General features: G+C 53.1%; 2 protein-coding genes across 2 annotated transcripts; both read left to right on the forward strand.

The window, feature by feature from the left end:
* The first annotated feature begins 376 nt into the window (after window positions 1-376).
* Window positions 377-11,876, forward strand: LOC143164519 (mitochondrial fission factor homolog B-like). The gene is made up of 7 exons (XM_076347201.1): window positions 377-441; window positions 3,809-4,036; window positions 4,372-4,538; window positions 5,321-5,409; window positions 6,242-6,403; window positions 9,097-9,175; window positions 9,649-11,876. The coding sequence occupies exons 2-7, from the start codon at window positions 3,841-3,843 to the stop codon at window positions 9,778-9,780; spliced, it is 825 nt and encodes a 274-aa protein (XP_076203316.1). The 5' UTR covers window positions 377-441; window positions 3,809-3,840; the 3' UTR covers window positions 9,781-11,876.
* Window positions 11,877-14,996: 3,120 nt separating this feature from the next.
* On the forward strand, window positions 14,997-22,357 carry CNGA2 (cyclic nucleotide gated channel subunit alpha 2). The gene is made up of 6 exons (XM_076347200.1): window positions 14,997-15,124; window positions 15,326-15,436; window positions 15,956-16,126; window positions 19,563-19,670; window positions 20,118-20,224; window positions 20,918-22,357. The coding sequence occupies exons 1-6, from the start codon at window positions 15,012-15,014 to the stop codon at window positions 22,339-22,341; spliced, it is 2,034 nt and encodes a 677-aa protein (XP_076203315.1). The 5' UTR covers window positions 14,997-15,011; the 3' UTR covers window positions 22,342-22,357.
* Window positions 22,358-26,006: the final 3,649 nt, after the last annotated feature.

Below are 26,006 nucleotides of genomic sequence, written 5' to 3' on the forward strand. Positions count from 1 at the left end.
TGTTGGGGTGCCAGAGGAGACGGGCTGAGGCCTCACCTTGAAGCGTGGGTTGGTTTGCCTGCAAACGTCCCTGGGCTGCATGTGCATGGGGACGGGGGGACTTGGTGAAGCTCCTGGGTTTGCTTCTGTCCCCCGGTTTTGCCCCTGGCAAGAGCAATCCTTTTGCTCCGGCAAACTTCTTACCTTCCTGATCAGTGCTGGGAGAGGCTGACCTGCGGGCGGGGGCCCGGGCCGGGGGATGCCCGCTGCCCCCGGGGAGGCGCCGCGCTGGTGAGTCGCAGCCCGTTAATTACCCCGGCTGCGGCTTTAAGCGCGGCGGGCGGGCTGCCAGGAGGGCAGGCTGCCCGGAGGGCGGGCTGCTCCGGCCGCCGCCCCCGCCCCGGCTGGCAGCGGGCGCGGCTGTTTACGGGTCCGACAGTTGCCTTAGACTGCAAAAAAAAAGTAAGTGCTCCCCCCCCCTTCCCCCCTTTGCAGGCCGCAAAGCCGGTGGGTGCCGGAGCCGGGAACGGGACGGGGCTCTGCGGGCAGCCCCAGCCCCGGCGGGGGAGCGCGTCCGGCAGCGAGAGGCGCTGGGCCGTCCTTGGGGGGCGAGGGGTGGGATGCCTGCCCTGGGAGAGCATGGGAGCCTTCCGTGCCCTGGAGCCGCCCCCCAGCGCCGCTCCCGTCCCGCCTCCCACCCCGCGGGTGGCCGGCTCCTCTCACGTGTGTCCCCTGGCCGGAGTTTCTCGGCCTCCCGCGGTGATCAGAGCCGGGCGCTGTGTCTGGGATCCCCGGAGCCCTTTGCTCCTCAGCGCATCCCTAAGCTGAGGCCGGGGGACGCGGGGGGCAGAGGGGTCACGCCGGCTCTGCGTGGCCGGCTGCGCTCTGCGGCTTGGCTGTGGCAGGCGGCAGGACCTGAGCCGGGTGACAAAACCCATTCCCCTCCCTGTTAGCCCCTCTCTGCCGTGACAAGGTACAGCCCCAAGCTGAAGGGCAGAGCTGTGAGCGAGATCAGCTCCTCTAGCAGAGGGTTGCTCACCCCAGCACCCCATCCTGAGAGGTGAAGGGGCGGTGCTGGACCAGGCTGGTACCCCCGCCTGCCTTGTACGGAGCATCCTGGGCTGGGGAGGGATGGAGAGAGGGAGGTTGTGGGGTTTTCCTCCCCAGGGCAGGTTTTCCCAGCTTGCAGGACTTAAACCTTCTCATAGGCTTAGTGAGCCAGAAATTCCCTGTTGCTGCAAAAGCAAGAAGTGCCAAAGCAGAGGCTGAGAAGCAGTCTTCTTCCGCCAGCAAGGGGGGGTTGCTTGGCAATAGCTAGAAAAAGCCCTAAAGAAAGTTACAGGAGGAAATCCAGCCACTCAAGCATTTTGTTCTTACGGGTTTTGACAGCTGATTTTTTTTTTTTTTTTCTTTTCTTAATAGCTTAGTGTCTCAGAGCCTGCTTCTCACTCCCCTCCCATCCCTTTGCTCTTTGGGAGCTGCAGCAGTTTTGTAGGTGATTAGAAAATGAACCAATCTGCCCACTCCAGATTTATTGTTATTAATATATGCTGGTTTCCTGGAGAGCAGGCTGAGAAAGCAACACAGGGTGTTCGCTCCTTTAAAGCACCAAAAATGTGAAGGAGAAACCCAGTGGTCTCCATGGTTGTGGACCGTGGGGCTAGGTGTCTGATGCAGGTTTCTCCTGTGGGACTGACACTGCTTTGGGACCGTCCCAGGAATTATGGGAATGTCCCAGGACTTATTGCCTTGCTCCCAAGTGGGGGGGTTCCTGCAAAAATCCACTTTCTTTGAGGTTTTGGGGAGAAGCAGGGTGCATGTGTGTTGTGACACCCATGGGTTGGTGTCACCCATGCCAGCGTTGGGTCTGGGCAGGGTGGTGGAGAAGGTGTGGGACAGCCGGCGGCTGCTGTGCCCCTGCACACCACATCTCCAGCAGCGCCTCTGGTGCAGACCCAATTGCAGAGACGGGGATCTTGTCTCTGCGTGGCTGGAAGCAGGAAATTGCCACAACTGATGCTGGGCAAATTTCTGTCTCTTTAATTAAAAGGCTTTTAATGACAGAGGAGGAGAGAGCAGCGCGAGGCAGGTGATCACTGGAAGTGCTGGTTACTGCAGATGTGGAGCCGGTTCTGCTGCCCTCATGTACCTGGAGTTACAGGGCCGGCTGCTGCAGGGGACGGGATCAGTGGCTTGGGGGCGGTGTCTCCCACGGTCCTTTGGGCTTCGGGAGGTGGTGCTGCTCCCTAGGGATTTCCCTCTGCTCCTCTCCCCTGGGTGATATCCCAGGGCGTGGCAGTGGGCTGGGGCAGGTGAGAGGGTCTGAAGCACCCCGAGAAGCAGCAGTGAGGGTGGTGGTGGGCAGCCCTGGCTGCTGCCAGCTGGGAGCAGCCTGGTGGGCTGGAAATGCAGCGTCAGAGACCTGGCTGCTAAATAGTCCCCGGACGTGATCAAAGAAGGCAGGGCCCCTGCACACTCACGCTTGTTCACCTCCTCCCATTTCCCCCACTTGAGCTTTGAAGAGGAAAACCTTTCCTTCCTCCAGCTGTTTGGGCTGTGCTGGAGCAGGCGGCCCCTCTTGTGCTGGAGATTTTGACCTGGAAGCAAAGGGGGACCTTTTTGGGCATGGCAAGCTCAAAGGGCGGCAGCAAGGAGGGTGCAGGGGGGGCTGTGCATGCATGTGGCACATCTGGGATGCTGGGCAGTGCTGGTATCTGGCTGGTATCTGCCAGCCTCAGTAGCCCTCGCTTGTTGGGTTTTCTCCTTGGCTGCAGCTTTCTGAGAAAGAATAAAGAGTGCATATGCTGGGAGCCAGGAAGGTGTTTTTTAGGGCTCCTCTCCCAAAAATGTATGCTGATTGCCCTCAGCTCACATCGCTCAGTGAAAGTGTTGGGACATTGTGGCCCCAGAGCACTTCTCAAAGCCTTGGGACTTGGCAAAGGGGAAAATGAGGCACGGGGCAGTTGTGCGTCCTGAGTAGCTGCAAAGCCCCAGATAGTGTCCCGTGTCCTGCTCCTGCTGTCAGCTGCCCCCAGGAGCAGTGAGAGCTGGGGACTGTGTCCCTCCTTGGTGCCGGTCCCCTCCTGGGAGAAAGCTGAGCCAGCGCTGGCCTGGGGTTGCTGATGTGTGCTTTTCCTTCCCCTCTAGGAGGATGGTTCAGCATCTGGCAGCTCTGCTCAGGGCAAAGCCCATCTTGTTCAGCTTGGTGTGGGTCAGTCAAGGAGATGGGTGCTGGATCGGGCTTGGAATGAGGCATGGCCCTGGGGGATACTGCAGCAAAAATGTGTGCAGAGAAAGAGTTTAGTGCTCAGTTTTTTCTGTGGTAACCTGAAATCTTATCACCAAAATGTGTGTTTTGTTTTTAGAAAACCTCATTTTTCCTTGAAGAAACACAAAAATGTGCTCCCAGCCCTCCAAAAAAATTACTTCTGGATGGCAAATAATTTTTTTTTCACTAGTTTTTAGGGTATACTGAACTGGTCTTCTCCCACAGGTGTGCTGAACTATTGCCCTTTCCTTGCTATCAGTTGAGGCAATAGGTGCTAAGCTCATGCTTTGCTCCCAGGACACATAGGAGTTTTCTCCTTTCTCACCCTGCCGGGCAGGAGTTCCCACCTGCAGTGGCCCCACTCCCTTGCCCCGGCCAGCTGGGCTTTGTGGGACACCCCATTCTCCAGGACAACTCTGACGGTATCTGTGTTTTGGGTTGTTTCTGCCTGTATTTTAGGTGTCTTACAGCACCTGTGTTGTCCCTGTGCAGGTGCCAGTTTGGAAGAGCTGCTTGCTACCACTTTTGCTCAGCTTTCTTTTCCTCTGTGTGAAATCCCAGGGTGCTCAAGCAATCTGAGGAAATCAAAAAAGATGTGGCCATTTTGGGGACTGGACCTGAACCGAGTCCGCTGTGATCTGCTCTTCACAGAAGCCATCAATCAAAGGATGCAGGTTCCCAACAGGCTGAAGGTAGCAGATAGCTTCAGCCCTGTGGATGAGGAGCCAGTAACAGAGGATGTCCCTCCTTCCTTTCGGATGCACATCCCTGATAGGATTTCTCTTGCAGGTAATGTCCTGGGTTGTCTTTTGGGGTGGCTGAAGGTTGGTGGGGCTCTACAAAATCCTAGGGAGTAGGATCCCTTTATAAAGTCCCCAGTGGTTTGCTTTGCAAGCAGAGAGGACAGGGGCAGATATTGTAGTCAGCTTTCTTCTGGAAAGTAAGACAGGATGGTGGAGAGATGCTTGGGGAGAGGTGGGCAAAGGTGACCAACAGAAGGCAGGAGGGGTTGGTTCTGGTAACACTAGACACAGGGTTGGCTCTCCTACATGGGTGGATCTCTCTTCTCTCCTGTCCTGAGGGCATTCAGGTTGGTTTAATTTTTTCTTCTCTCCTCTCTGTAGAAATATCCGATGCCAGTTTGAGGCCCATCCTGCTGAACCAGCAAAGGAAGGTCCCCTCTGTTGTGGTGCACATGTCCCCAGATTCCTCTGCGCAGCCCACCCGCCTCGGGGAGCTCCCTTTTCTGCACATAGGCAGCAGATCAAGCTCCCAGAAACGCAAACGATTGGTACTGTATTGAGAGTGGACGGGCTTGCCTGTGGTGGGAAGGGGGAGCAATCCCACTGTTGGGTTTCTCCAGAGGTCTATTATCAGCTCAAGCCAGAATTCATCTTCCAGAGTGCTACCTCCTTGTAGGCGGTCCTAGGAGCAAGGGGTGGTGAGATCTCTTTCTGTCCCATAACCAGTACACACCTGCATGCTGGGACATAGATTCAGCCAGATCTCCTAACGCATTTTTGAGCAGGAGATAGGCTGAGGTAGGTGCAGTCCCCCCACAACCTCCTTCTGCTACTTTTGAAGTCCCTTTTCAACCACTGTTTCTCCTGGATGAAGTACGAGATGGAACTGTTTCATCATGGCAGCGTAAAGGGTCCTCATGTCAGAGCTGAAAGCAGATTTTAACTTTGTGTGAAACTAATTCAGAGAGGCCCCTGACATGGGCAGGCAAAGGCTTGGTTTGGCTGCTGGAGCTGCTGATCTGCCTTCTCAAATGCTTTCACCTCCCTGAGATTCAAGAGCTGTTCCCGGATGCGTTACTTTCAGGATTTTTGATCTGAATAGAGATCAGATCAGCAGGCTCCTTGCTGGTGACCCTTACCCTGCTCCAAGCATGTGTCCCCACCTGCTCCAGCATCAGCTCACCAGGTTTGGGGCTCATGTAATGTTCCCACCACCGAGTGCTTTCCTCATGCTGATGGGCTCCTGGCACTGCAGACCACGCAGGGCACCGGGCTGGGCTTGCCCCATGCAGGGTCTCTGCACTAACGTGGTTGTGTTTGATGCCAACAGGGCCATCACAGCAGCAGGTCACGGCGGGAGAGGACTCCAAGTGACTGTGCCCAGCTGGCCTTGCACAGCCCGGGTCAGCACCATGAGCGGTGAGCACAAACCCAGAGACGTCTGGAGTGGGTGGGGATCAGCATCTCCTGTCATCTGTGCTGCTTTGATGCTCTCTGGTGTCGGTGCCCCGAGGTGGGGGGATATCCAGACAGGGGCAAGGCAGTGCCTGGCAAGTCCTACTCTTGCATGAGAGGAACGTGGCTTCTGGCATTAGAGGTTTGTGCCAGGCAGCGTTGAAGGCAACTGCGTTGCTCCCCAGGGTCCTCTCAGTGCTTTGCAACGTGCTATCCTGCTCCAGCACCAGCACGGCAGAATGCTGGGGACTACAGGCAGGTGACCACTGGCAAATGAGGCACCAGGGCTTAACCGGGTTTCTACAAGGATTGTTGAAACTTGCGGTGCCTTGTAGACAGGGTGGGCTAAGAGCACACTTGCTTTTCAGCTCTTTGAGCATAGCTTGTGAGCAGTAGCATGGTGATAGCGATCCTCTGCTCATGGCCTTGGGCTCTGGAGTTTCTCAAGTGGAGAAACTGTCTCTAACGTAATCCCAGAGCAGAGCTACCTTTCCCCCTAGAAGTCAAGGGTTGTCCTGGGTGGCAGGAGAGCTGCCTTCTGCAACCCCTGTGAGAGCAGCTGGTGAAGGTCTGTTTATCACACAGCCATGGCTTTGGAGGAGTCAGGCAACTGCCTCTGAGCCAGGGGGCTGCTGGAGCGGGTTGTCCCACCTGGTGACGTGGGGTCTGGGTGCCAGTGGCATTGCCCAGAGATGCTTGGAGCTGCTGAAGGGATGAAGGGCACCGCCAAATGCCAGGCTGTGCCTGTGCTGTACAAGGCCAGGAAATAACAGGCATCATTCTGTGTGCACCCCAGGCCAGATGTGTGCCCCCTGCCTGTGCGCAGTGCCCCACTCCCCCTCCTTGCGGAGACGGGCAGGATCTACTCTGTGCAGAACATCTTCCAGACCATGTGCCTCCTAGGCCAGGTGCTCTTCCACTGTGTCCAGGACGCTCTGCAAGACCCAGTGCCGTCCAGGTGACTTCGGCTCATCTTGAGCCACCTCCCTGTCACTCTGCAAGGGCTTGCCTTTGCCTCACTAAGGCATGAGCCAGGCATGAGCTCTGTAAACCGCAGGCTGCATGGCTCAGGATCAGGTCCTGTATGGCTGCCCCAGACGCTCCTCCTTGCCTGTCCTGTCCGCCAGCTCCAGGTGCCTGGCCCAGGAGTGCCTCGTGCAGCCAGTGTGGGTACACCCTGCTAACTCAGCCCAGCTTGTGTCTCCTGCTTAGCTTAACACCGGTCCCCCGTGCACCCTGAGTGATCGAATGCCACCTGTGACATTGGTGGGATTTCAGCTGCTCTTCACTGCTAAGCAAGTGCTAATTTTTCTGCATGCCTTCATAGCTTGATGGAGAGAAATGTGTGAAGGGAATCAAAATCCAGAACAGATGGCCTGACCCAGGTCCTGTCCCCGAGACACCCTCTTCTGCAGGCTCCCAGCACCCTTGGCCATATCTTGGCCACTCTTAATTAACCTTTTTCAAGAACTGGCTGCACCGAGTTACTCATCCCACAGCCGATGCCTCTGGCCAGGGTGCAGTATGCCTGCGTGCTCACTGGAGCAGTTAGGCAATGACATCAATCTCTCTGGATGTGCTGGAGCAACTATCTCCACCATACTCTTATCTGTGCAAGTGCAGTAAATTTAACATGTTCAAAGACATCATTGCAGCCTTAAGGTGTCCCCGCTGTTCTAAGGCTGCTGAGCACCTGGAGGAATGTCTAAATACTTCTAATTCTCCTTGGGCAAAGCCTCCAGGCAGAAAGGGAGGAGAGTGAGCATCCATCGTCAGTACCCTCAGTGGCACATCCTGCCTTCCCTCCCCAGCTGGCACGGAGGTGCTGGCAGCAGAGCTGGCTTCTGCCTGTGGACAAGGCAAAGTGATGTCCCTGCTTTTAAGCACAGTAGGCTGACTGTCTTCAAATGTTGCTTTTATTTTTTTTAATGAAGTGTGGGCAAGCCAACAGATCTAGTTAGTGGCTACGTAAGACCTTCTCCCTCCTCACATCAGCAGTAGAGGAGGTTTAGGCCATGGTACCATGAGAGGTGGTAGCTTGCGGGGCTGCTGTAATGCAGTGGGGTGAGTCCCGGGCCTTGCCCCAGGTCTTAATCTGCCTTTGAAGCCAGCCACTTTGAAACGCCTCTTCTTGGTACTTTGCATCACTTCAGATGCATACGGTATCTCTTCGATACAACAACTTTGTACCCCTATGCAACAATAAAAATTAAAAATGACTGAGCTGACTTGTTTGTCCTGAAATTTTAATAAAGAAAAGTCTGGTCTCAGACAGAGGCTGGAATACTTGCCTGACAGTGACCTCTTGAAGGATATGAGTCATCGGAAGGTAATTTTGAGTCTCTACTTTAAAGGGTGTTCACCTGTATCAACTGGGATTTTTCAGTCAAAAGCTGCAGGATATGTCCCTTTTTAATGGCTCTGTGCTGGGGGAAATTGGATTTTCTTTCTGTTGTGACTTTCATTTTACAACGCAGCTACATTACGTGGAGGTATTATCTCACAAATGTATTTTCAGACAGAGGTTCACTGAATCTCCGCATGCTGTTCTGGCTTGTCTTCAGCGAGATCAACATCATGTTGCAAACAGGAATAAATACCCTCCCCTCCCCAAGGTCTCCGAAGGAGTGGTGTTAGACACTCATTAACCCACATGGTATCAGCAAGTGCCCGTGCAAGTTATTGATGTGCATAGGGGAATTTTGATTATAGAAGAACTGATGTAGAGCTAGCCTATGATGATAGGAACAACAGACTGAACATGGCAGTTTTGATTTTTCTCACTGTGGATCTACTTTATTTTGTGGCTTTATTTTGTGGCTTGGTGCTGTGGGCCCTACAGCAAGGCTGTGTCTCCAGGGGATGCCCTGGAGATCTGTGGCCTGTGTTGCCTCTGCCAGTGCAGCAGCTAATCCCAGTGTGGCCCCTTTGTTTCTGGGGATGGAAGAAAGTGGTTCATGCTTGGGTTGCTTGCTTATGTTTCAAGCTGCAGGTAAAATTTGCTATAAGAGCAAAAAGTGATACTTTTTTTTGTCGGGAGGGTGGGGAAAGTGAGCTTGTGGTATCGAGATACTGGAGAGGAACAAATCCTTGTCTCAGCAAACACAGAAACCTTTTCTGCTGGCTGATGCACTTGCTCAGATAGTTCCCCCCAGTTGATGGATGCTTCCCACCAGCGGGATCCTCACCTGCTGATGTAAATGAGATCATCTCTCCATTTTGGCATTGGCCCTGTGATACGTATTTACCTGACTGGCTCTAAAGATGATTTATCCAATCCTCAATGAATTCCTCTGACTACAGAGAATGGATGCTTGGTAAATATGTTTTCTCTCTGTTGGACCTCTAAAGAAATACCGGCATGTGTTTTCCCTGTTGTCTGTCATGGCCTGTGCTGTATGTTTTGTTGTGATCACTATGGGGTGCATGGTGGAGGGGTATAAATATGCATGATGAAGGTTAAGAAGAGATGAGTAGATGCTGTGCAGGTGCTGTTTCCTCTCTCCTGATGCTGCATCCAGACAGCACATCCTGGGCATGCACACGCTACCTGCATGGCTCGGCTCCCCGTGGCAGTGCCGCGTGTGCAGGAAAACAATTGCACCTCTGGAGTAGTGTTTGTCCGTCTGCATCTCTGTTTTTCTTCCACAGCTCCCAGGAGGCTGGCCCAGCCCCAGAGAGTGCCTTGGAGGAGGTCGGGGCAGCTGAGATGGCAGCAATGAGAAGGCAGGTGAGATGGGGGTGAAGGGCTGCAAATGTTTTCTGGGAAAGCCATAGGAGGGTGGGTGAGGAGGATCCAGGGGTCTGTTGCTCAGTCCTGATGGGCTGGCATTGCCAAACTAGTCCCAGCTGATATTGCTAATGAAGAAGCAGGGGAGGACTTATATGTGTGTTGACCCATCAAGCTCCTACCCTGAGGGGCTGTAGGGCTACAGAAGACAGCCAGACCCCTCCATCTGCTGGCAGTAAAGGGCTCAGATGCTCTTCTGATGGAAAGGGCCTTTTCCTGAAGCATCTGCTCAGGACCTGAGGTAGTGCTGCTAATTCTCCCACGCAAAGATAGCTGCTGCTCTAGAAAAGGGGGACCTGAAGGAGATGGCAGCTCCCATCCCTCCATCCCTTGCTGTCCCACGCTTCTGGGGTGTAGCCAGTATTCTGCACTTTGCTGCAGGGCTGACAGCAGCCCCACTGCTTCCCTTGCAGTTGATGAGGATCTCGGGGAGGCTCCATGTGCTGGAGGAGCAGTGCAACGCCTGGCGACAGAAGGAGGCCCTGGTCTACTCTGTGCTGATCTCCGCCTGCCTCATCAACACGTGGCTCTGGCTGAGGAGATGATTTTCCATGCCCCGACCTCCCCTGCCAAACCCTGGCAGAGTGGGTGAGGGCAAGGAGAGAATCCTTGCTCGTGTACTTGCAAACAGTAAAACTATGTATTTCTTCTTAACTTGACCTGCTTTTTGCACTGTAGGCCCTTAAGGATCTGTGTTCTTTAGGCCCTGATTACAATGAAGGTGCCATCCCTCTCCCATGCTCTAGCATCAGAGGTGGGTGAGGGAGATGATGAAGCTGGACCTCATGCCACAGCAGCTGGAGACAAGTGTCAGGGAGAAGTGGGGTACAAGGAATATGGTCCAACAGGCATAGTCCCAGGGCTGGGCTGTGGCTGCAAATGCTCTGTGTACACTAGCAACCACCTTGTATGTTTGATGGGGTCAGTGCTTGTGTGGGAAACTGTTGTGAAGAGCCCAGGTCTCATAAGAAATTGGTGGCTGACACAGGAGGTGACTGTCCTGCGCAAAGCAATGGGAGACCCTCTGGCCCTTGGGCTGTCTGCCAGAGGAGATGCAAAACCAAAGCGTTGGGTGTTTGCGGACATGGGGTCCTGTTACAGTCTTAGCCTGTAGTGGGCCGAGTTCCCTGACCACGTCCCAGCTTGGATAACTTAATTCTGGCCCCATAAAAGTCCCCAGCCAACTGCTGTGGTCTGTTCCTCATCTTCCACCCCAAAAGCTTGTGTAGGGTGGTTGAGTGTTTTTAAACTGTTGGTGGGTTTTCTTTTCTTCCTTGCGCAACTGCTCTCTGGTGGAGGTAGTACTGCCAGTTCTCCCGTGCCATAGCCCCTGCTCTAGGAGGTATGGAGCTGGAGGATCCAGGAGCTCCCACCCCTGCAGCCGCTGCTGTGCCACCGTCTCCTCGGCTCCTGTCCTGCTGGAGGCAGTTCAGCAGCGGGTTTGCAAATGTTCAGATCCAAAGTGACTGTAAGAACATTGCTGAGGTCTGGGTTTATCCAGGAGCTTGGCTCTTTCCCAGAGAGGTTTACATGGGAAACCTCCCCATGGTGACTCTCTGGATTATAAGACCTTGTACCAACAGTGACAGCACCAGACAGGTCATGAAAAATTGCCCATTTGGGCAACAGTAGATATTTGTTAGGTTGCCAATGCCAGAGGGTAGGATCGCTCCCAGGTTTGCTGACAAGCCATTCAGCGACGGTGCAAGAATACATGTGAGGGAAATTCTTGGCCCAGATGCTCTTTAGCTAAAAACAAGCCCAGTTCAACAGCTTTGCCATTTCTTTTCTTCTGTGGAGTTTAATAACACTTGGATCTGAGGTGACTTTGAGACACTTTTGGTGGTTCATCCAGCACATCTGCTGGAATTGTGCTTGCAGGCTCTGGGGGTAGGTTTTGGCATGGCCTAACAGGACCTCTCTGTTCCACCTATAAGTAATTGTAGCTGGATCTGCAGGTCATCCAGATGTCCCAATAGCTTATTTACAGACATGGATGCTTGGGTGTTTTCTGCCTGCAACTGCATCAAGCAGTTGTGACTGTAAATCTGGCAGCTGGACATTGACTAATAAATAACTGTCCCACAGTTATTGCAGGTCTGAAACTGTGCCTGACAGCTGAGCTGAGGAGAGCGCTGAGATTTATTGCAGATGAGAGCCACGATGGTGTGGTGGGCTTGGCGTGCCGTGCCATGGCAGGGTGTATGTAAGGGTTGGGAGCACTGGTGCAGGGGTGGTACCTGTGGCTTGTGGTTCAGGGATGTGGTCAGGGTTACCAGGGGACCTTACACAACAAGTCTGTGTAAGGGGGCTGCCGCTGTGTGACTCGTGCCAGGAAAGTAGGTAAATTGTTTGACTTGTTTCTCTTCTGTGAGAGGTGCAAATGTGTTATGGAGGAAGCTTGTGTTTTGGTTTTTTTTTTTAATATGTATTTTAGGGTGAGAAGGGTTGACCCTTTGGGGGACACACCACCTTCAAAGTGTGGATTGAAGATGTTTGGAGGAGAGGTGATCAAGCTGCATGTGTTCTCAAAGGCTAATTACTGGCAGGTTGCAGGGGATACAATATGACTTCTATGTAAGGCATAAATCCTGGTGTAAATCTGGAAACACTGACCCATAAAATGCATATTTTAATAAACTCCATGTGTTCTGGATGTGTTTCTTCTACCCACCATGAAGTCTGATCCTGGTATCCCAGTGGATGGGAACAGGTAAGGTTTATTCCCTTGGCAGCAGGACTCTGACCTGGTGCTGGATGTCTCAGCCACGTATGCTTATTTAATCGGATGCTGGATTTCTGATGTCTCTAGAGCTACAGGCCATTTTGTCCACTGATGTAAAACACACATGCCAGCCGCCCTGGCCGGGGGGGATCTGGAGGAGGAGGGTCTCTGGTTAATGCTGTCCCTGTTGGGGTGCAATGCTTTTATTTATTTCCTTTCTCTCTTTCCTGCCTCCTCCTCTTGGCTCTTGTTTGTCCCAGGGCAGCACATGTGGCAGGGCTGGGTGTCTCCTGGGATCACTGCCACAATGATGTGCACGGAAAATAAAGTGTCTTGTGCAATACAGTGCTCAAGGGAGCTGTGAGGGAGCAGCTCCTGGAGTTCCTGTGTTGCTTTTGAAGGCAGCTGCAGGCAGGGAGCAAAAGGAGAGGTGGAAGGGGGACACATGCCGCTGCCAGTGCTCCTGGTCTGTGAGCTGTCCCCAGTGCCCAGGTCTGTGGCGTGGGGACAAGAGCAGGGTGATGCGTCCCTTGCTGCTGGGTGCTCACCCAGGCAGCACCCAACACCGCCAGCAGCCCTGGCCAAGGCTGCAAAAATTCTGTTTCTTCCTTTGGGGCTCCCTGCTGTCCAGGTTTTCAGTGAGATCAGAACACGTGGAATTTAAGGCTTTGAAGGAAAAAAAAGGTAAACCTTTGATAGTGAAGGGACTCCCGGTGCTGGTGCTTTCAGATCAGCCCTGCACACAGTGCAGGACTCCATGCACACAGCAGGGACTGATCCAGCCTCAGCCACTGCAAGTAGCTAGATGCTGGAGGAAGGGGGTAAACATTAATCTCTTCCTTATTGCCTTGGGGATGCAAATTTTTTGCTAACTGGTTCCTAGAATGGCTTTGTGAACAAAATACGAGGGCAGAAATTGGTGAAAGATGCATTTCATGATCATCTTCAAACTCTGCGGCTCTCTTTGCTGGGACTCCAGAGCAGCACATCTGGAGGTCTCCTGCTCCCCGAGTGTGAGAAGAGATAACTGGATGGGAGGGTGTTAAAATGTGGCTACTTCTGCAAATTCTCGATCATAGTTGTGGCACAGGCTGTGAAGCAGGGAAATAGTCACCAGATTTGTTTTTCTGTAGGGCAGAGGGCTGCGAGGGGAGCAGAAGGCGGTGGCTCAGGAGGCAATCCCGGTGCATGCCCTTGTGTGGCAGGACCTGAGCCCAGCTGGGGGTCTGCCAGCTGTGCCTGTCCCCAGGTGGGCAGTGACCCTTCCCCAAGGTTTGCTTGGGACTCAGGAGCCGCTGGAGCCAGAGCTGCTCAGGACGGCTGCGATCTCCAGCGGGGCTCTGCCCTGAGAGAAGTCTGGGGTTCCTCCAGCCACTGATGAGGTGGCAGGGGGAGAAGGGGATGCGTGGGTAGGGAAATGGAGCATCCCTGAGCAGCACGTTTCCCTCCTCCCCTTTCATCCCCCAGACACAAAGCTGGCTGCTATTAACTCCTCTGAAGTGCGCCTTGCTGCTCAGAGCATCGAGGATGCTCAGAGGATGGGCTTGCTGTAGTGACGAGACACATGCACACACGCGTGTGCATCCTCCCTGCACACCACAGAGGCCCCTTTGCCACTGACAGGGTGCTGCCCAGCAGCCTCGCCTGCTTCTCTGCTTGGGCAGAGAAGGGCAGGAGTGGAGGCAGCTCCGCTTGTGCTGACTTTGCTTTGCAGCTCAACACGCATTTTAAAAGCCTGAGTGCTCTGGAGACAGCCTGGGAAGTCCCCTGGGGGAGGGATGCTCCCCAGCTGCCCCGCTAGCTCACGTTAGGCTGCAGCCAACTGTTGAAAGCTTCGGGAGATGCCAGGCTCGTAAGTGGACAGTGGTGGCTTCTTAGCAGTGGCTCTGCTGCCCCAGGGAGGTGACGCTCCTGAGTGTGCATGACTGTCCCTGTGCGTGCAGCGTGGTTGTAGTCTTTGTGTGTGTTGGTAGAGGTGTGCAAGGCATTGCCTTCCCCCAAGCAGAGCCTTGGCCGTGGGCTGTACCGTGTGAGAGCATAAGCGTGTTGTCTCCAGGAACCTGCCTCATCTGTGCATTGCAGGTATGGAGGGCATACTGTGCCCTGGGGGGAGCAGGCAGGGTGGCCAGGGTGGGAATACATGGTCTAGGTAGGGCTGGGCAATGCCTGTGTGCCTTTGCATCCATGCATGTGCAAGTCTGTTGTTTCTGTGAGGTGCTTTTGCATGGTGTCTTCTATACTAGGGTGCAGCAGAACAGTGAGGGCTGCATGTGATGCTGGGGCTGGACAAGCCCCGTGGACATCTCTCGCTTTTTAGACAAATCTCAGTGAAATCCCACACTTAACAGCTCCACAGCTGGCTCCGCATATTAATGTAGGGTCTTCTCTGCTGCTCTCTGAAACCAGGTGGTAGCTCCTGCCAGCAGGAGCCTCAGCAAGGCTCTTTTTGAATAGCAAACCTTAATTTCCAACACAGGGGAGATTTCTGCGGTGATGAGAGGTGGGGCTCACTGTGCAGACTACCAGCAGGTTGCAGTGCTCTGGGGAAGGAGCGTGGTTGCTCAGGAGCAAACACCCTTGTACACGCAAAGTATACTCTGTGCTGCTGTACAACAGCATCTCCCCGCCAGGGCTGGCCTTGCGCTTACATCCCTTACGAGTCTATTTTCTTGTACTCGGGCAGGCAGTGATGCCGAGAGCCATGGGCTCGTTGTTATGGCATGGCTCACTGGGGATGCCGTTGCCCCGGCAATGGCTGAGGAGCCTGAATGACGAGGAGAGCATCTTTCATGGGCCATGGGCAGATGTGGGATCTCTTGGGGAGGGCAAAATGCTCTGCAGGACTCTTAACTGCAGCATCAGCAACGGCTGGTGGTGGAAAACATGGGGTGGGCACATCCCATGGGGTTTGACCCTCTCTCTTCCCGTGCTGTGCCGTATCTCTGTGTTCAAACCACATGATGTGGCCTGTATGGCTCTTCTTGTGGCTGTTTTCTGCTCTTCACAGGTCTCTGGGGCAGGGTGTGTGTCTGTGGTCTCCTCACACGGAGGATGATGGCCAAGAGTAATGGTCTGCACAGCTCGCTGGCCAACCGCCACTCCTGCCCACCTGCCCAAGCCCGAGTGGAGGGTGACATGGAGGGGACGGGGCTCAGCACCAGGAGGTTAGGCTGGTCCCCAGTTTGGTTGAGGGAGGCAGCGGTGAGACAGGGGAGGGGAGGGCCAACTTGGTGTGTCTGCTGAGACCTGGCATCACATGGCTGTGATGCCAAACCTCAGCTGCCTGCTTCCTCCAGTTTGTCTGGCTGTGGACAGGTGCCACGATGGCACGGTGTGGCTGTGACCCCCCCTTTTCCTCACTGCAGGACCTGCTCAACCCAGGATGACACCTCCTCAGAGCTGCGGAGAGGGGCTCCCCCGGATGGGGGGGAACAGCCGGCTGCCTCTGCTTTCCAAGGCAGGCAAGCCTTGGCCAGGTACCTGTGTGTGCCGCCGGCCCGGGGTGAGCGTGAGCCTTTTGTGCCTGACTTTGACACAGGGGACTTGCGTGGGGTCGGGATCCCCTCCTGCTGTACGGCATTCAAGGGTTGCAGGGACCAGCGTCTGTGAATGCTGCTCTGCATGCCCTGCTGCCCATGGAGAGGGCTGCGGGAGGGGATGGCTCCATCACCTCTGGGGCCCCAGAAGGGCTTGGGGGCTCCTTTCCCTTGCAGGCAGCCTCACTCTGCCCCGGTGACCCACACATTCCTCATGTCCCTGTGGGAATGGCAGCAGGATTGGGGAAGGAGATGTGGGACTCTGCCAGGGTGGGCTCTCTTGCTTGTATATTCTTGGTCCCATACTATCACTACAAGGGGGGAAAAAGGAAATGTTTGGGCTTGAGAGAGAGCTGTGAGAGATTTCTTCTCAGCTGTAGCCCCCCTGCTTGCTCTCAAGCTTTTTCTTTCTCCTTGCTCTGCAGACACCTCCTGACTCTGCCTCTCTCCCCTGTCCAGGATAGTCCGGCTGGTGCTGGTGCTGAGGGACTGGGCCAGCAAGAGCTTGCATGAGGAGCAGCAAAGGCCAGACCCCTTCCTCGAGCGCTTCCAGGGCCCTGAGCTCCAGGCAGTGGCTGCAAGTGCTGGCAACAATCTAGAGGATGAGGACACCGAGGAGGAAACCAAAAAGTAGGGTCCCTTCCCTGTGGCCCCAGCCATCCTTGGCAGGAGATCAGCCATGCACGGTGCTTGGGGGCTCCCCTTGGGGGCTAATGGAGGTGGATGGGGATGGGAAAAGGGGAGGTAGGATGCAGTGGTGGGAAGGGTCCTCCCTGCCCCCTCCAGCCCCTGTCCTGGCAGCCAGCCTGGCTTTGCTGAGCTGTTGTGCAGGCACACAGGACCTGGTAGTCTGTCCCTGTGAGCCACAGTCCCTCCAGGGGTGTACCTGCTCTGTCATGGGCTTATCCATGGCCACATGCTTTGAGGTGCTCCAGCATGACCTTATGCACAGCCACTGATGCTTCAAGGTGTACCTGCTGCAGCATGGACTTATCCACAGCCACAGATGCTTCGAGATGTACCCTCTCCAGCGTGGACTTACCCTTGGGCCACAATACCTTCAGAGGTATACCTGCTGTGGCACAGACATAACCACGGCCCCAGATGCTTCGAGATGTACCTGCGCTGGCATGGTCTTATCCACAGCCACAGAGGCTTTGGGGTGTCCTGCTCCCGCGTGGACTCATCCACAGGTCACAGTCGCTTCGACTCGAGTTCACACTGGAGTTCCAGCCTGTCCAGTACCGCAGCACAGAGACAGCAGCGGTGCCCTGGCCGTCTGCCAGGCCAGGTGCATGGCCATTGCTGTTATCAGAATGTTCCCAGGCACAGCAGAGTAAGATGATAAGCAGCACAGCAGTACAGCGAGCAGCAAAAGCAAAATGCAGCCACTAATGAGCACTAGACTCTACTATACAGTAAGGCAAGCAAGCCCCATGGCAAGCACAGGAGCCTGCCAATTAATAGCTAAACAGCAGTAACAGCCATTAATTCGATCTAGCACATTCCAATCAAACCTGTCATTATCTCGAACCCTTCGAGCCCCATGTTGGGTGCCAAAAAGGACCGTCGTGGTTTAACCCCAGCCGACAACTAAGCCCCACACAGCCGCTCGCTCACTCCCCCCTAGTGGAATGGGGGAGAGAATCGGAAGGGTAAAAGTGAGAAAACTCGTGGGTTGAGATAAAGACAGTTTAAAGCAAAAGCCGCGCATGCAAGCAAAGCAAAACAAGGAATTCATTCACTCCTTCCCATCAGCAGGCAGGTGTTCATCTCCAGGAAAGCAGGGCTCCATCACGTGTAATGGTGACTGGGGAAGACAAATGCCATCACTGCGAATGTCCCCCCCTTCCTTCTTCTTCCCCCAGATTTATATGCTGAGCATGACATCATATGGTGTGGAATATCCCTTTGGTCAGTTTGGGTCAGCTGTCCCGGCTGTGTCCCCTCCCAGCTTCTTGTGCACCCCCAGCCTACTTGCTGGTGGGACAATGTGAGGAGCAGAAAAGGCCTTGACTCTGTGTAAGCACTGCTCAGCAATAGCGAAAACATGGGTGTGTTATCAAGGCTGTTTTAGTCACAACACTAAAACATAGCCCCATACTAGCTACTCTGAAGAAAATGAACTCTATCCCAGCCAAAACCAGTGCACCACAGCAAGCACAAACAGATGGGATTTGCCAGTCTCGTTCATCATCTGCAGGATGAAGGGAGATGAAGGGAGTGTGTTTGCTGCCCATGCCCCCCCAGGAGCAGATATTGTGACGGCAGCTTTCTGAAAAGTTTCTTTCAAATCCAGCCCTTTCATCTCCTCACCTCACACCCCCGGCGAAAAGCAATAACCTGGCTTTTCTTCTGCTGGCTCATTAAAGGGCAAAGCTCACAGACTACTCTGGACCCTACCATTATACGTGGTAATTAAAACACCAAAAAATGATTGTTTTCTGTAGGAGAAAAGTATCTGAGCCTTGTATCTGGGTCTTTACTAGTCATGGAAAAAGATGTTCTGCCCTGCGAGGTTAAGGGGAGCTTTTTAATTATCAGAGAGAGCTGAAGCATCCTGTGAAAGGGCTGCTCGGTGCCAGTGGGCTCCTGAGGAGACAGTGATAACTTCTGCTGTTTTCTAGGTCCTCAGCTCCACAGGTAAGAAGAGCCCCAAGTCTGGTAACTCCTAACGTGAGCTGCTGTTCATGGCCATGGGAACCTCCACGGCTGCAGGCTTGGGTGCAAAGCCTTCGGGAAGAAGCAGATGATTATTCCCTCTTCCTGCGTTAACCTAGAGCCCTGGTTTTCCAGCCCTGGCCCCGCTGTCAGCATAATGTCAGTGACTCTGGCAACCTGCTGCAGGCAGCACTGGTGATTTAAAGCTGAAATTACCAACATAATTTACACTGTTATTGAGGTTGTTAGTGCTTGTGGGTGCTACAATAGTACTGGCTCGCTGCAGGTGAGACAATGCTTCCCATGTTCTATGTCCCAGGGAGCAAAGAGTCCCTTTCTCAAAAAAACATTTAAGTCGCACTTTCTGAGCAAAAGATAAGCACTTTTAATGGGGAGGTTGGACCACCTGCTTGTCTGTGGCTGTACCCAAAGCGAATGTGAAGGACCACCGCTGGCTTTGCGCCGAGTGCTGGTCCCCACGCTCTGGGCACCGCGGGTGCCGCTGCCTGTGCTGCTGGGGAAGGAGACTTCAAGGCAGAAGTTTTGCTTTTGAAGCTGTCAGAAGCAGTGGGGTGGGCACGGGGAATCTGTTGGCAAGTGGGTTGGTTTTTTCCTGTCACTGGAGGGAGTTTTGCATGTTCAAAAGCTGGAAGGGAGGGAAGGAGGGAGCAGGAGAGGGAGTTTTGCCCTACCAGGCTGCAGCAGCTAAGCCTATCAGCCCAGCCACAGAGTTTCTCTTCCCTGGCTTCTCCAGTGAGATCTGGAGACTGGAGCACACACATCTTATCTCAGAGTCCCAAGATGAGCAGGATCAAACACTTGGGAGCAGTTCAAAGGCTGGACCCAGGACTGAGCAGACTGCAGGCAGGCAGCTGCGAGCAGCATGGTGATGGCAGCCTTGCAATGCCAGCTGCCCCCAGGTTGCTGCTCTGGGGCTTGGGCTCCTGGTGCTCTCACTGATCTGCAGCACACTTACCTTCCTGCTCTAATTAATCTTTTCTTAAGATCTCTCTGGCACCAATCCATACCTCATCTGGGAGACGTAATGTCATGTAACAAGAAGTTTTCTGATCACCCTCTTCCGTACATCTGTTTCTGGCTCTGCCACTGGGGTGCTGTGTGCATGTAGGCCACCTGCTTTGCCTTACCATCCTACAGTTTTCTCTTCTGGTACATTACTGAGCCCAGTTTTCGGGATAAAGGAGCTTAAACAGTGCTGGACATTTTTGCTCAGCACTGCTGGGACTGGTTTTAGCTTACAGACTGGCACTCAAGCTGCAGTTATGTTTGAGCCAGTCTAGTGCAAGGGATGAAGGATGTGGCTTGGATGATTCCTTCCAACCCTATTTTCTATGTTTAGCCCTTTATTCATACATTGCCAGCTCTGGCTTCTCTCTGCTTCCAGGAAGAAATGGCAGATCTTTGTGGTGGACCCTGCAGGGGACTGGTATTACCGTTGGCTGGCTGTCATTGCAGTTCCTGTCCTCTATAACTGGTGCTTGCTTGTAGCCAGGTGAGCTGGGAGGTTGTAGAGTCCCTGTCTCCTCTAATCCTCCTTATTCACCTGGTTGTCATGGCTCAGCCAGGAACAGACAACTAACTTCATTGGTGGTGCTGGGGCTGGTGGAAACCTAAAGGAAAGGGACCCCTGCTATCACTGTGACTTCTGCGGTGCAAAGGCAGAGCATCCATCCTCTGGCCCCGGTTGGAAAGGACCATGATTTTGGGGTAAAGCTGCAAGGTGCATTTGGGAGGTGGTTTCAAGACGTTGCTTTACCTATGTCAAGGGAGGGCAGATTTTTCATAGAAGGGGGTTTTAATTTCTAGGAGAAGAGGGGCAAGTGGCCAAGCTCTGTTGCAGAGTTAGGAGCCTCAGAATCAGCTTATATTCAGCTGTAATAGTTGGAGATGATATGGAGATTTGTTGGTCTTGCCACCCTATTTTATGACCTTCCTCCAGGGCTTGCTTCAGTGACCTGCAAAAGACCTACGTTGTCCTCTGGCTGGTGTTAGACTACCTCTCGGACTCTATCTACATTGGGGACATAGTGATCCGCCTGCGCACAGGTAAGCAGAAGCAGTGTCCTGGCTTGTGAGTGCTTTGCTTTAATCCCCTAAAAGTGGAGATGAGCTGCAAGGGAGAGGCCTAATCTACAGCTCCATTAGAAGGAGGGTTTTGTCTACCTTGGCACTCACTAGTATGAAGCAGTCTCCAGAGAAAGAATCTAATTAAAAGATCTGAGAAACGGAGTAAGTTTCAGAATGAAAGATTAATCATCCCAGCTTTCAACTTCACCTTTGAATAATTGTACAAAATTACCTGCATTACTATTAGTATTCAGGCATAGTTGAAGGTCTGTATCTCTGATTTTGCATCAGTTCAGCTAATGAATTATCTACATGGAAAAATGGTAGAATTTAATGTTCTCGGAACGCGGCAGGTGGCTGTACATTTTCTGTCGGAACTGCAATAATTTATGATCTAGAAGATGGAAACCTTTGTGTCCCCATTTCTTTGTGGAAACAGAGTAAATCCCTAAGTGATATCTTCAGGTGACTTTTGCCAGACGAAGGGCTTGAGTGATAACAAAAGCTTGTAAACTGAGTAGATCAGGTGGAACTGGTAATATTTGGATGACCCTGTGTACATATGCACACATGTGCATGGCGTACCATAAAATGTTTCTCAGAAGTGCTTACAAAGCCTGCAGAAGAGTTGAACGTAAGCCAAGATAATTCTATCATTTGCTTCTCTGTTAGGTTTCTTGGAACAGGGCCTCCTGGTTAAGGATCTGAAGAAATTATGGGATAACTACATCCACACCTTACAGTTCAAGCTGGATGTTCTCTCCATCCTGCCCACAGACCTGGCATATTTTGCTGTGGGATTGCACTGCCCTGAATTGCGTTTCAACAGGCTGCTGCACTTCTCCCGCATGTTTGAGTTCTTCAGCAGGACTGAGACCAGAACCAGCCACCCCAACATCTTCCGCATCAGCAACTTGGTTCTTTATATCCTGGTCATCATCCACTGGAATGCATGCATTTACTATGCCATCTCCAAGGCCATAGGCTTTGGAGAGGACACCTGGGTCTATCCTAATGTCACAGATCCTGAATATGGGTATCTGACCCGGGAGTACATTTACTGTCTCTACTGGTCTACGTTGACTTTGACTACCATCGGAGAGACACCCCCCCCTGTGCGTGATGAAGAGTACCTCTTTGTGATATTTGATTTCCTCATTGGTGTCCTCATCTTTGCCACCATTGTGGGGAATGTGGGGTCCATGATATCCAACATGAATGCCACCAGGGCAGAGTTCCAGGCAAAAATTGATGCCATCAAACACTACATGCAGTTCCGCAAGGTGAGCAAAGACATGGAAACCAAAGTCATCAAGTGGTTTGACTACCTGTGGACCAACAAGAAGGCAGTAGATGAACGGGAAGTCCTCAGGAATCTCCCTGATAAGTTAAGGGCAGAAATTGCCATCAACGTTCACCTGGAGACACTGAAGAAGGTGAGGATTTTCCAGGACTGTGAGGCAGGTCTACTGGTGGAGCTGGTGTTGAAGCTGCGCCCTCAGGTGTTCAGCCCAGGGGATTACATTTGCCGGAAAGGAGACATTGGGAAAGAGATGTACATCATCAAGGAGGGGAAGCTGGCCGTGGTGGCGGATGATGGAATGACACAGTATGCTTTGCTCACTGCAGGAGGCTGCTTTGGTGAGATCAGCATCCTCAATATTAAAGGGAGCAAAATGGGCAACAGGCGCACAGCCAACATCCGCAGCTTGGGCTACTCTGATCTCTTCTGCCTGTCAAAGGAAGATCTTATGGAAGCAGTCACAGAGTATCCTGATGCCAAAAAAGTCTTGGAGGAGCGTGGCCGGGAGATCCTGATCAAGGAAGGGCTGCTGGATGAGTCAGCTGCAGAGGCAAGCATGGAAGGGAAAAGCGTGGAGGAGAAGCTGGACAGGCTGGCCTTGAACCTGGACATACTGCACACCCGTTTTGGCCGGCTCCTGACAGAGTACAATGATGCCCAGATGAAGCTCAAGCAACGCATCACTGTTCTGGAGTCCAAGATAAGGCAGCAGGATCTGGAGGACTTCTTCTCTGATAGCTCAGACAGTCTGCTTGAGGATGAGGAGAAAGCTTTACATGGTGGGATGCAATGAGGGGGTGCAGCAGTCAGCTAGATGATGTCTGGTGTTGTGCTGAGACAGTGTTTGCTATTTCACAAGGCAGATCCTGTGTCTGCCTTGCCAGGGACTTCTCTCAAGTCCTTAGCATTGCTGCTGCCACTGCCTTGATGGCAGCTCCTGAGATGGCTCCAAATCAGGTGATTGTCCTTGCTCCTCCTCTGGCCAGTCCCTTTTCTCGTTGCTGAGACCTTGGACTTGGATCACTAAAAAGAGGAGAACGGCTAATGCCACTGCTAACGTTTCCTTCCAGCTTCTGCAAAAGGTGCCCATCACACCTCCTTCCTCCTATTTGCCTTAATAGAAGGTGGGACATGAACCTTGCATGGAGGGGTACCTGGACATGCTGACCTCCTATGTATGTTGAGGAGACACAGAGTCACGGTGGACAGAGCCTGCCATGTGCCACCTACCCATCCACACAGGGACCAAGGACAAGACGGGCTTTGGAAGATGCTGCATTCCTTGCAGATAACAAAACCACCCCAACGAGAGAGACCAAAACACAAGCCAGATATTTACAAATGCATTTTGGGTTCAGCCTTTATAACTCACCTTAGGTAAATAGTCTCTGCTGAATGTCTGTGGACACCTAGTCTGTTCCGAGAGACTCCTTACCTGCAAGATACCAAAACTCAACTAAGACAGCCCAATCTGTGTCTCATCTCTGCAAATGGGGAGGCTTGTCTGGGTCACTGTCACTACCTAGATCATCTCCACTACCCACACTGAGGCTGGACATCTAGCTGGAAGGGCAGGCAGCTGCCGTCCTCCTGCCTACTTCTCTTTTCCCTTCTGTTATATTTGGTGCTGTCAAATGGCACCTGGTGTGGGTGGCTCGGTACCCCAAGCACCGCACCTTCCAGGGAGATGGTGTTCCCAAGCCCTCCCACTATGGAGGCAGCATGATTTCCATTTGGGCTATGGATGTCTCAGATGACAAGTACAATACAGAGGTAAAGACCATGGCTCACTGGCCTGACAGCGCCTGTTGTGCTGTGCAGAAAGACGGCAGCAACTGTCTCTCTCTCCTCTATCTAATGATGGCCAGGTGTGCCAAGGTTTGACTGCAATGACACATTTTTAAGGAACAAAGCAGTGGTGGAACCCAACTGTGCCCATATTTGCTTTGCTGTGGGTAGCTCAGAGAGTGTGCAGAACATATTTATTTTCTTAGGCAGGAGGTTTTCTTGTATTCAGTGGGAGTTTTGGGGCTTTGCAGGCCAGTTGTCTTCTGGAGGAGAAATGAGTGGCAGAGCCACGGGGACACATGTGCGAGGGTGAAAACATGGCACCATCGCATGCACCAGCAAAGCTCTGCCAGGCTGTGCTGCAGCCCTGCAGGCTCCATGGAGCGAGCAGCTTGTTGGTGAGGGGTGCAATGCGGGAAAGGCCACCAAAACTGTGCAAGCAACAGCAACCTCAGCACAAGCAGTAATGCCACCCATGCCTAATGGTACTGTGCAGGTACTGGGACTGGGGGGTGCAACCTCATTTCTTGCTTCTGTCACATAGCTTGCCCTGACCCACGTGTAAGCATCTGGGACCTCCTGCTCCTGCCCACTGGATCCATGGGGTGGGCTGGGGCTGGTTTCCAAGGAGGAAAATGTTTGGTGGAGAAGGGAGTTTTGGAGGAATTCATGCTCTGGGTCAAATTCAGCCAATAGTTTGGCTAAAATAATGGGATGACACATGGGGAGGTATCAACCCAGAAAGGTTCATGGTGGAAAACTGAGGGTATTTGCTTTGTCCTTTCTTTTCCCTCCAACGTAAGACTGCCTCTCTTCAGTTTGTATGAGAATTTTCCATTTAAAAATAATGGCCTTGCTTTTTGGGATTGGTGGGGGAGGGAAGGTTAAATTACCAAAATTAGAATTTGGGGTGAGATAAAAAGGTTTTTTGTCATCTCTAAATTAAATTGTAAGGTTTCTGTTTTGCGGTTTTTTTTTTTAATTACTGAGATGACTTTTGTTGAAAATGAGGTGGTTTCTGTTCTGCTTTTTCTTATAACGCCAAGAGCCCCAGCTTTCTCCTTTCCTGTGGTTTATCGCTCCTGAATTTGCTGCTCGTTCTTTGCCTGCGGCAGGCGGGGAGGGTGCGGGCCGGCAGCGGGCAGAGCATCCCCGCCCCGCCAGCTCCGCCGGCGGAGCAGGGGCGGGCGAGCACCCACCTCCGCCGCTGTCGCCCTGCGGATGCGGCGAGGGAGCCAGGAGAGGGTGCTGTGAACCGCGGAACCGCCGCGGCACCCAGACCCAGCGCCCGCCCGCGGCCGCGGGGCTGCAGGGGGCTGGATGCGGCCCCGGCAGCCGGGACCCTCCGTGCGAGCTGTGGGTTCGCAGCCACTCGCGTTTCAGCTGGGGGGAGCCGAGCACTTGGCAACGCAACATTGAGTGTTTCCCGATGGAGCTGCAGCTCCTTGGAGGGTGAGTTGGAACCTCTTCCATCACCCCGGCGCTTCTCAGGTCCCTTTTTCCAGTCCCATGCACCTAATCCGTGCCCCTCTCCGTGGGCGGCATGTTGAGAGCCTGTGGGCTTTGCTTCTCTGCTGCTGTGGAGCAGGGGTGGCCGGGGGATGCAGCCAGCCCGGGACAGCAGGTGCCTGTGCTCCTGCCTAGCCCTGCCTGTCTCCGGGACAGGGCAACTCCTGCCTCCGGGTTGGGGAGCTGCTGGCAGCTTAGGGGATATTCTGGTTTATTCCAGGAAAAAAAAAAAAAAAAAAAGCAACGAAAAACACTCCCTCCCCCAGTTTTAATCCGAGATAATAATCCACTTGGGAAACTTTAAGCCTTCAGACAAATTACCCCAGAGGACGGCTTTGTGAATTCAGAGCAGATCCCACTTGTTTCCTCACGGCGGCAAGCCAGGAAACCGTAGATTGATGAACCGCTTGACAGGCCTGCTAATGAAATTAGCAGCAGCTCCATGATTTTTTCAGTGAGCAGGACAGGCAGATGTCGGAGAGAAGCACACAATGGCACAGCTGCCCTTGTGGGCTGCCTAAATTCCCGGCAGAGCAAACACGGGGCACAGCAGATACAGCTTTGGCTGCTGCCAATTTTACAGGTGGTTTCAGTACATACCTTTCCCCCATAAGGCTCTCCTGGAGACGGGGAGCAGAGGGTTGCTAAAGGCTGCTCCTCAGGACTGGCATCCAGGAGGAAAAGCTGAGGGTGTCCACTGTAAGGGTCTGCTCAGCGCCCTGCAGAAACTTGCCCATGCACCACGATACATTAAACTGCTTTGTCTGTATATTATTATTATATTATATTATTTCCTTCATTTAGGTCTCTCCCATAGCAAAAAATAATCCCCTATACAACAGAGGCTTTCTCAGCTGTGTGTTGTGGGTGGGAGACATCAAATATGGAGCAAATATATTGACCTCCAGAGACGTCAGACCAGGGGAAATGTGTGTGCCTCACCAGGCAGCCACCCCTTCCAGTGCCATTGAACCAGGGAAGCCCCCTGACTTCTGCGGCAGATGTTTTCTGCAAATCTGCTGCTACGAAAGGGTGCATCTTCAGACCTCACCTGCCTCTACCAGAGCTGCAGGAAAAGGGCTGGGATTCTCGGGTGAATCAACACTAAATGCATTGTGTGGTACTGGGTTTCTCTCCTTCTCTCTCAGCACTGCTTCTAGG

Source organism: Aptenodytes patagonicus, chromosome 9 (genome assembly GCF_965638725.1).
Source record: "Aptenodytes patagonicus chromosome 9, bAptPat1.pri.cur, whole genome shotgun sequence".
Lineage (NCBI taxonomy): Eukaryota > Metazoa > Chordata > Aves > Sphenisciformes > Spheniscidae > Aptenodytes > Aptenodytes patagonicus.

Coding starts and splice junctions, on each gene's coding strand:
- CNGA2 (XM_076347200.1), top strand. CDS start 15,012: ATGATGGCCAAGAGTAATGGTCTGCACAGCTCGCTGGCCAACCGCCAC. Junction 15,125..15,325: donor ACGGGGCTCAGCACCAGGAG/GTTAGGCTGGTC, acceptor TCCTCACTGCAG/GACCTGCTCAACCCAGGATG. Junction 16,127..19,562: donor ACCGAGGAGGAAACCAAAAA/GTAGGGTCCCTT, acceptor CTCTGCTTCCAG/GAAGAAATGGCAGATCTTTG.
- LOC143164519 (XM_076347201.1), top strand. CDS start 3,841: ATGTGGCCATTTTGGGGACTGGACCTGAACCGAGTCCGCTGTGATCTG. Junction 5,410..6,241: donor CCGGGTCAGCACCATGAGCG/GTGAGCACAAAC, acceptor TGTGCACCCCAG/GCCAGATGTGTGCCCCCTGC. Junction 6,404..9,096: donor CAAGACCCAGTGCCGTCCAG/GTGACTTCGGCT, acceptor TTTCTTCCACAG/CTCCCAGGAGGCTGGCCCAG.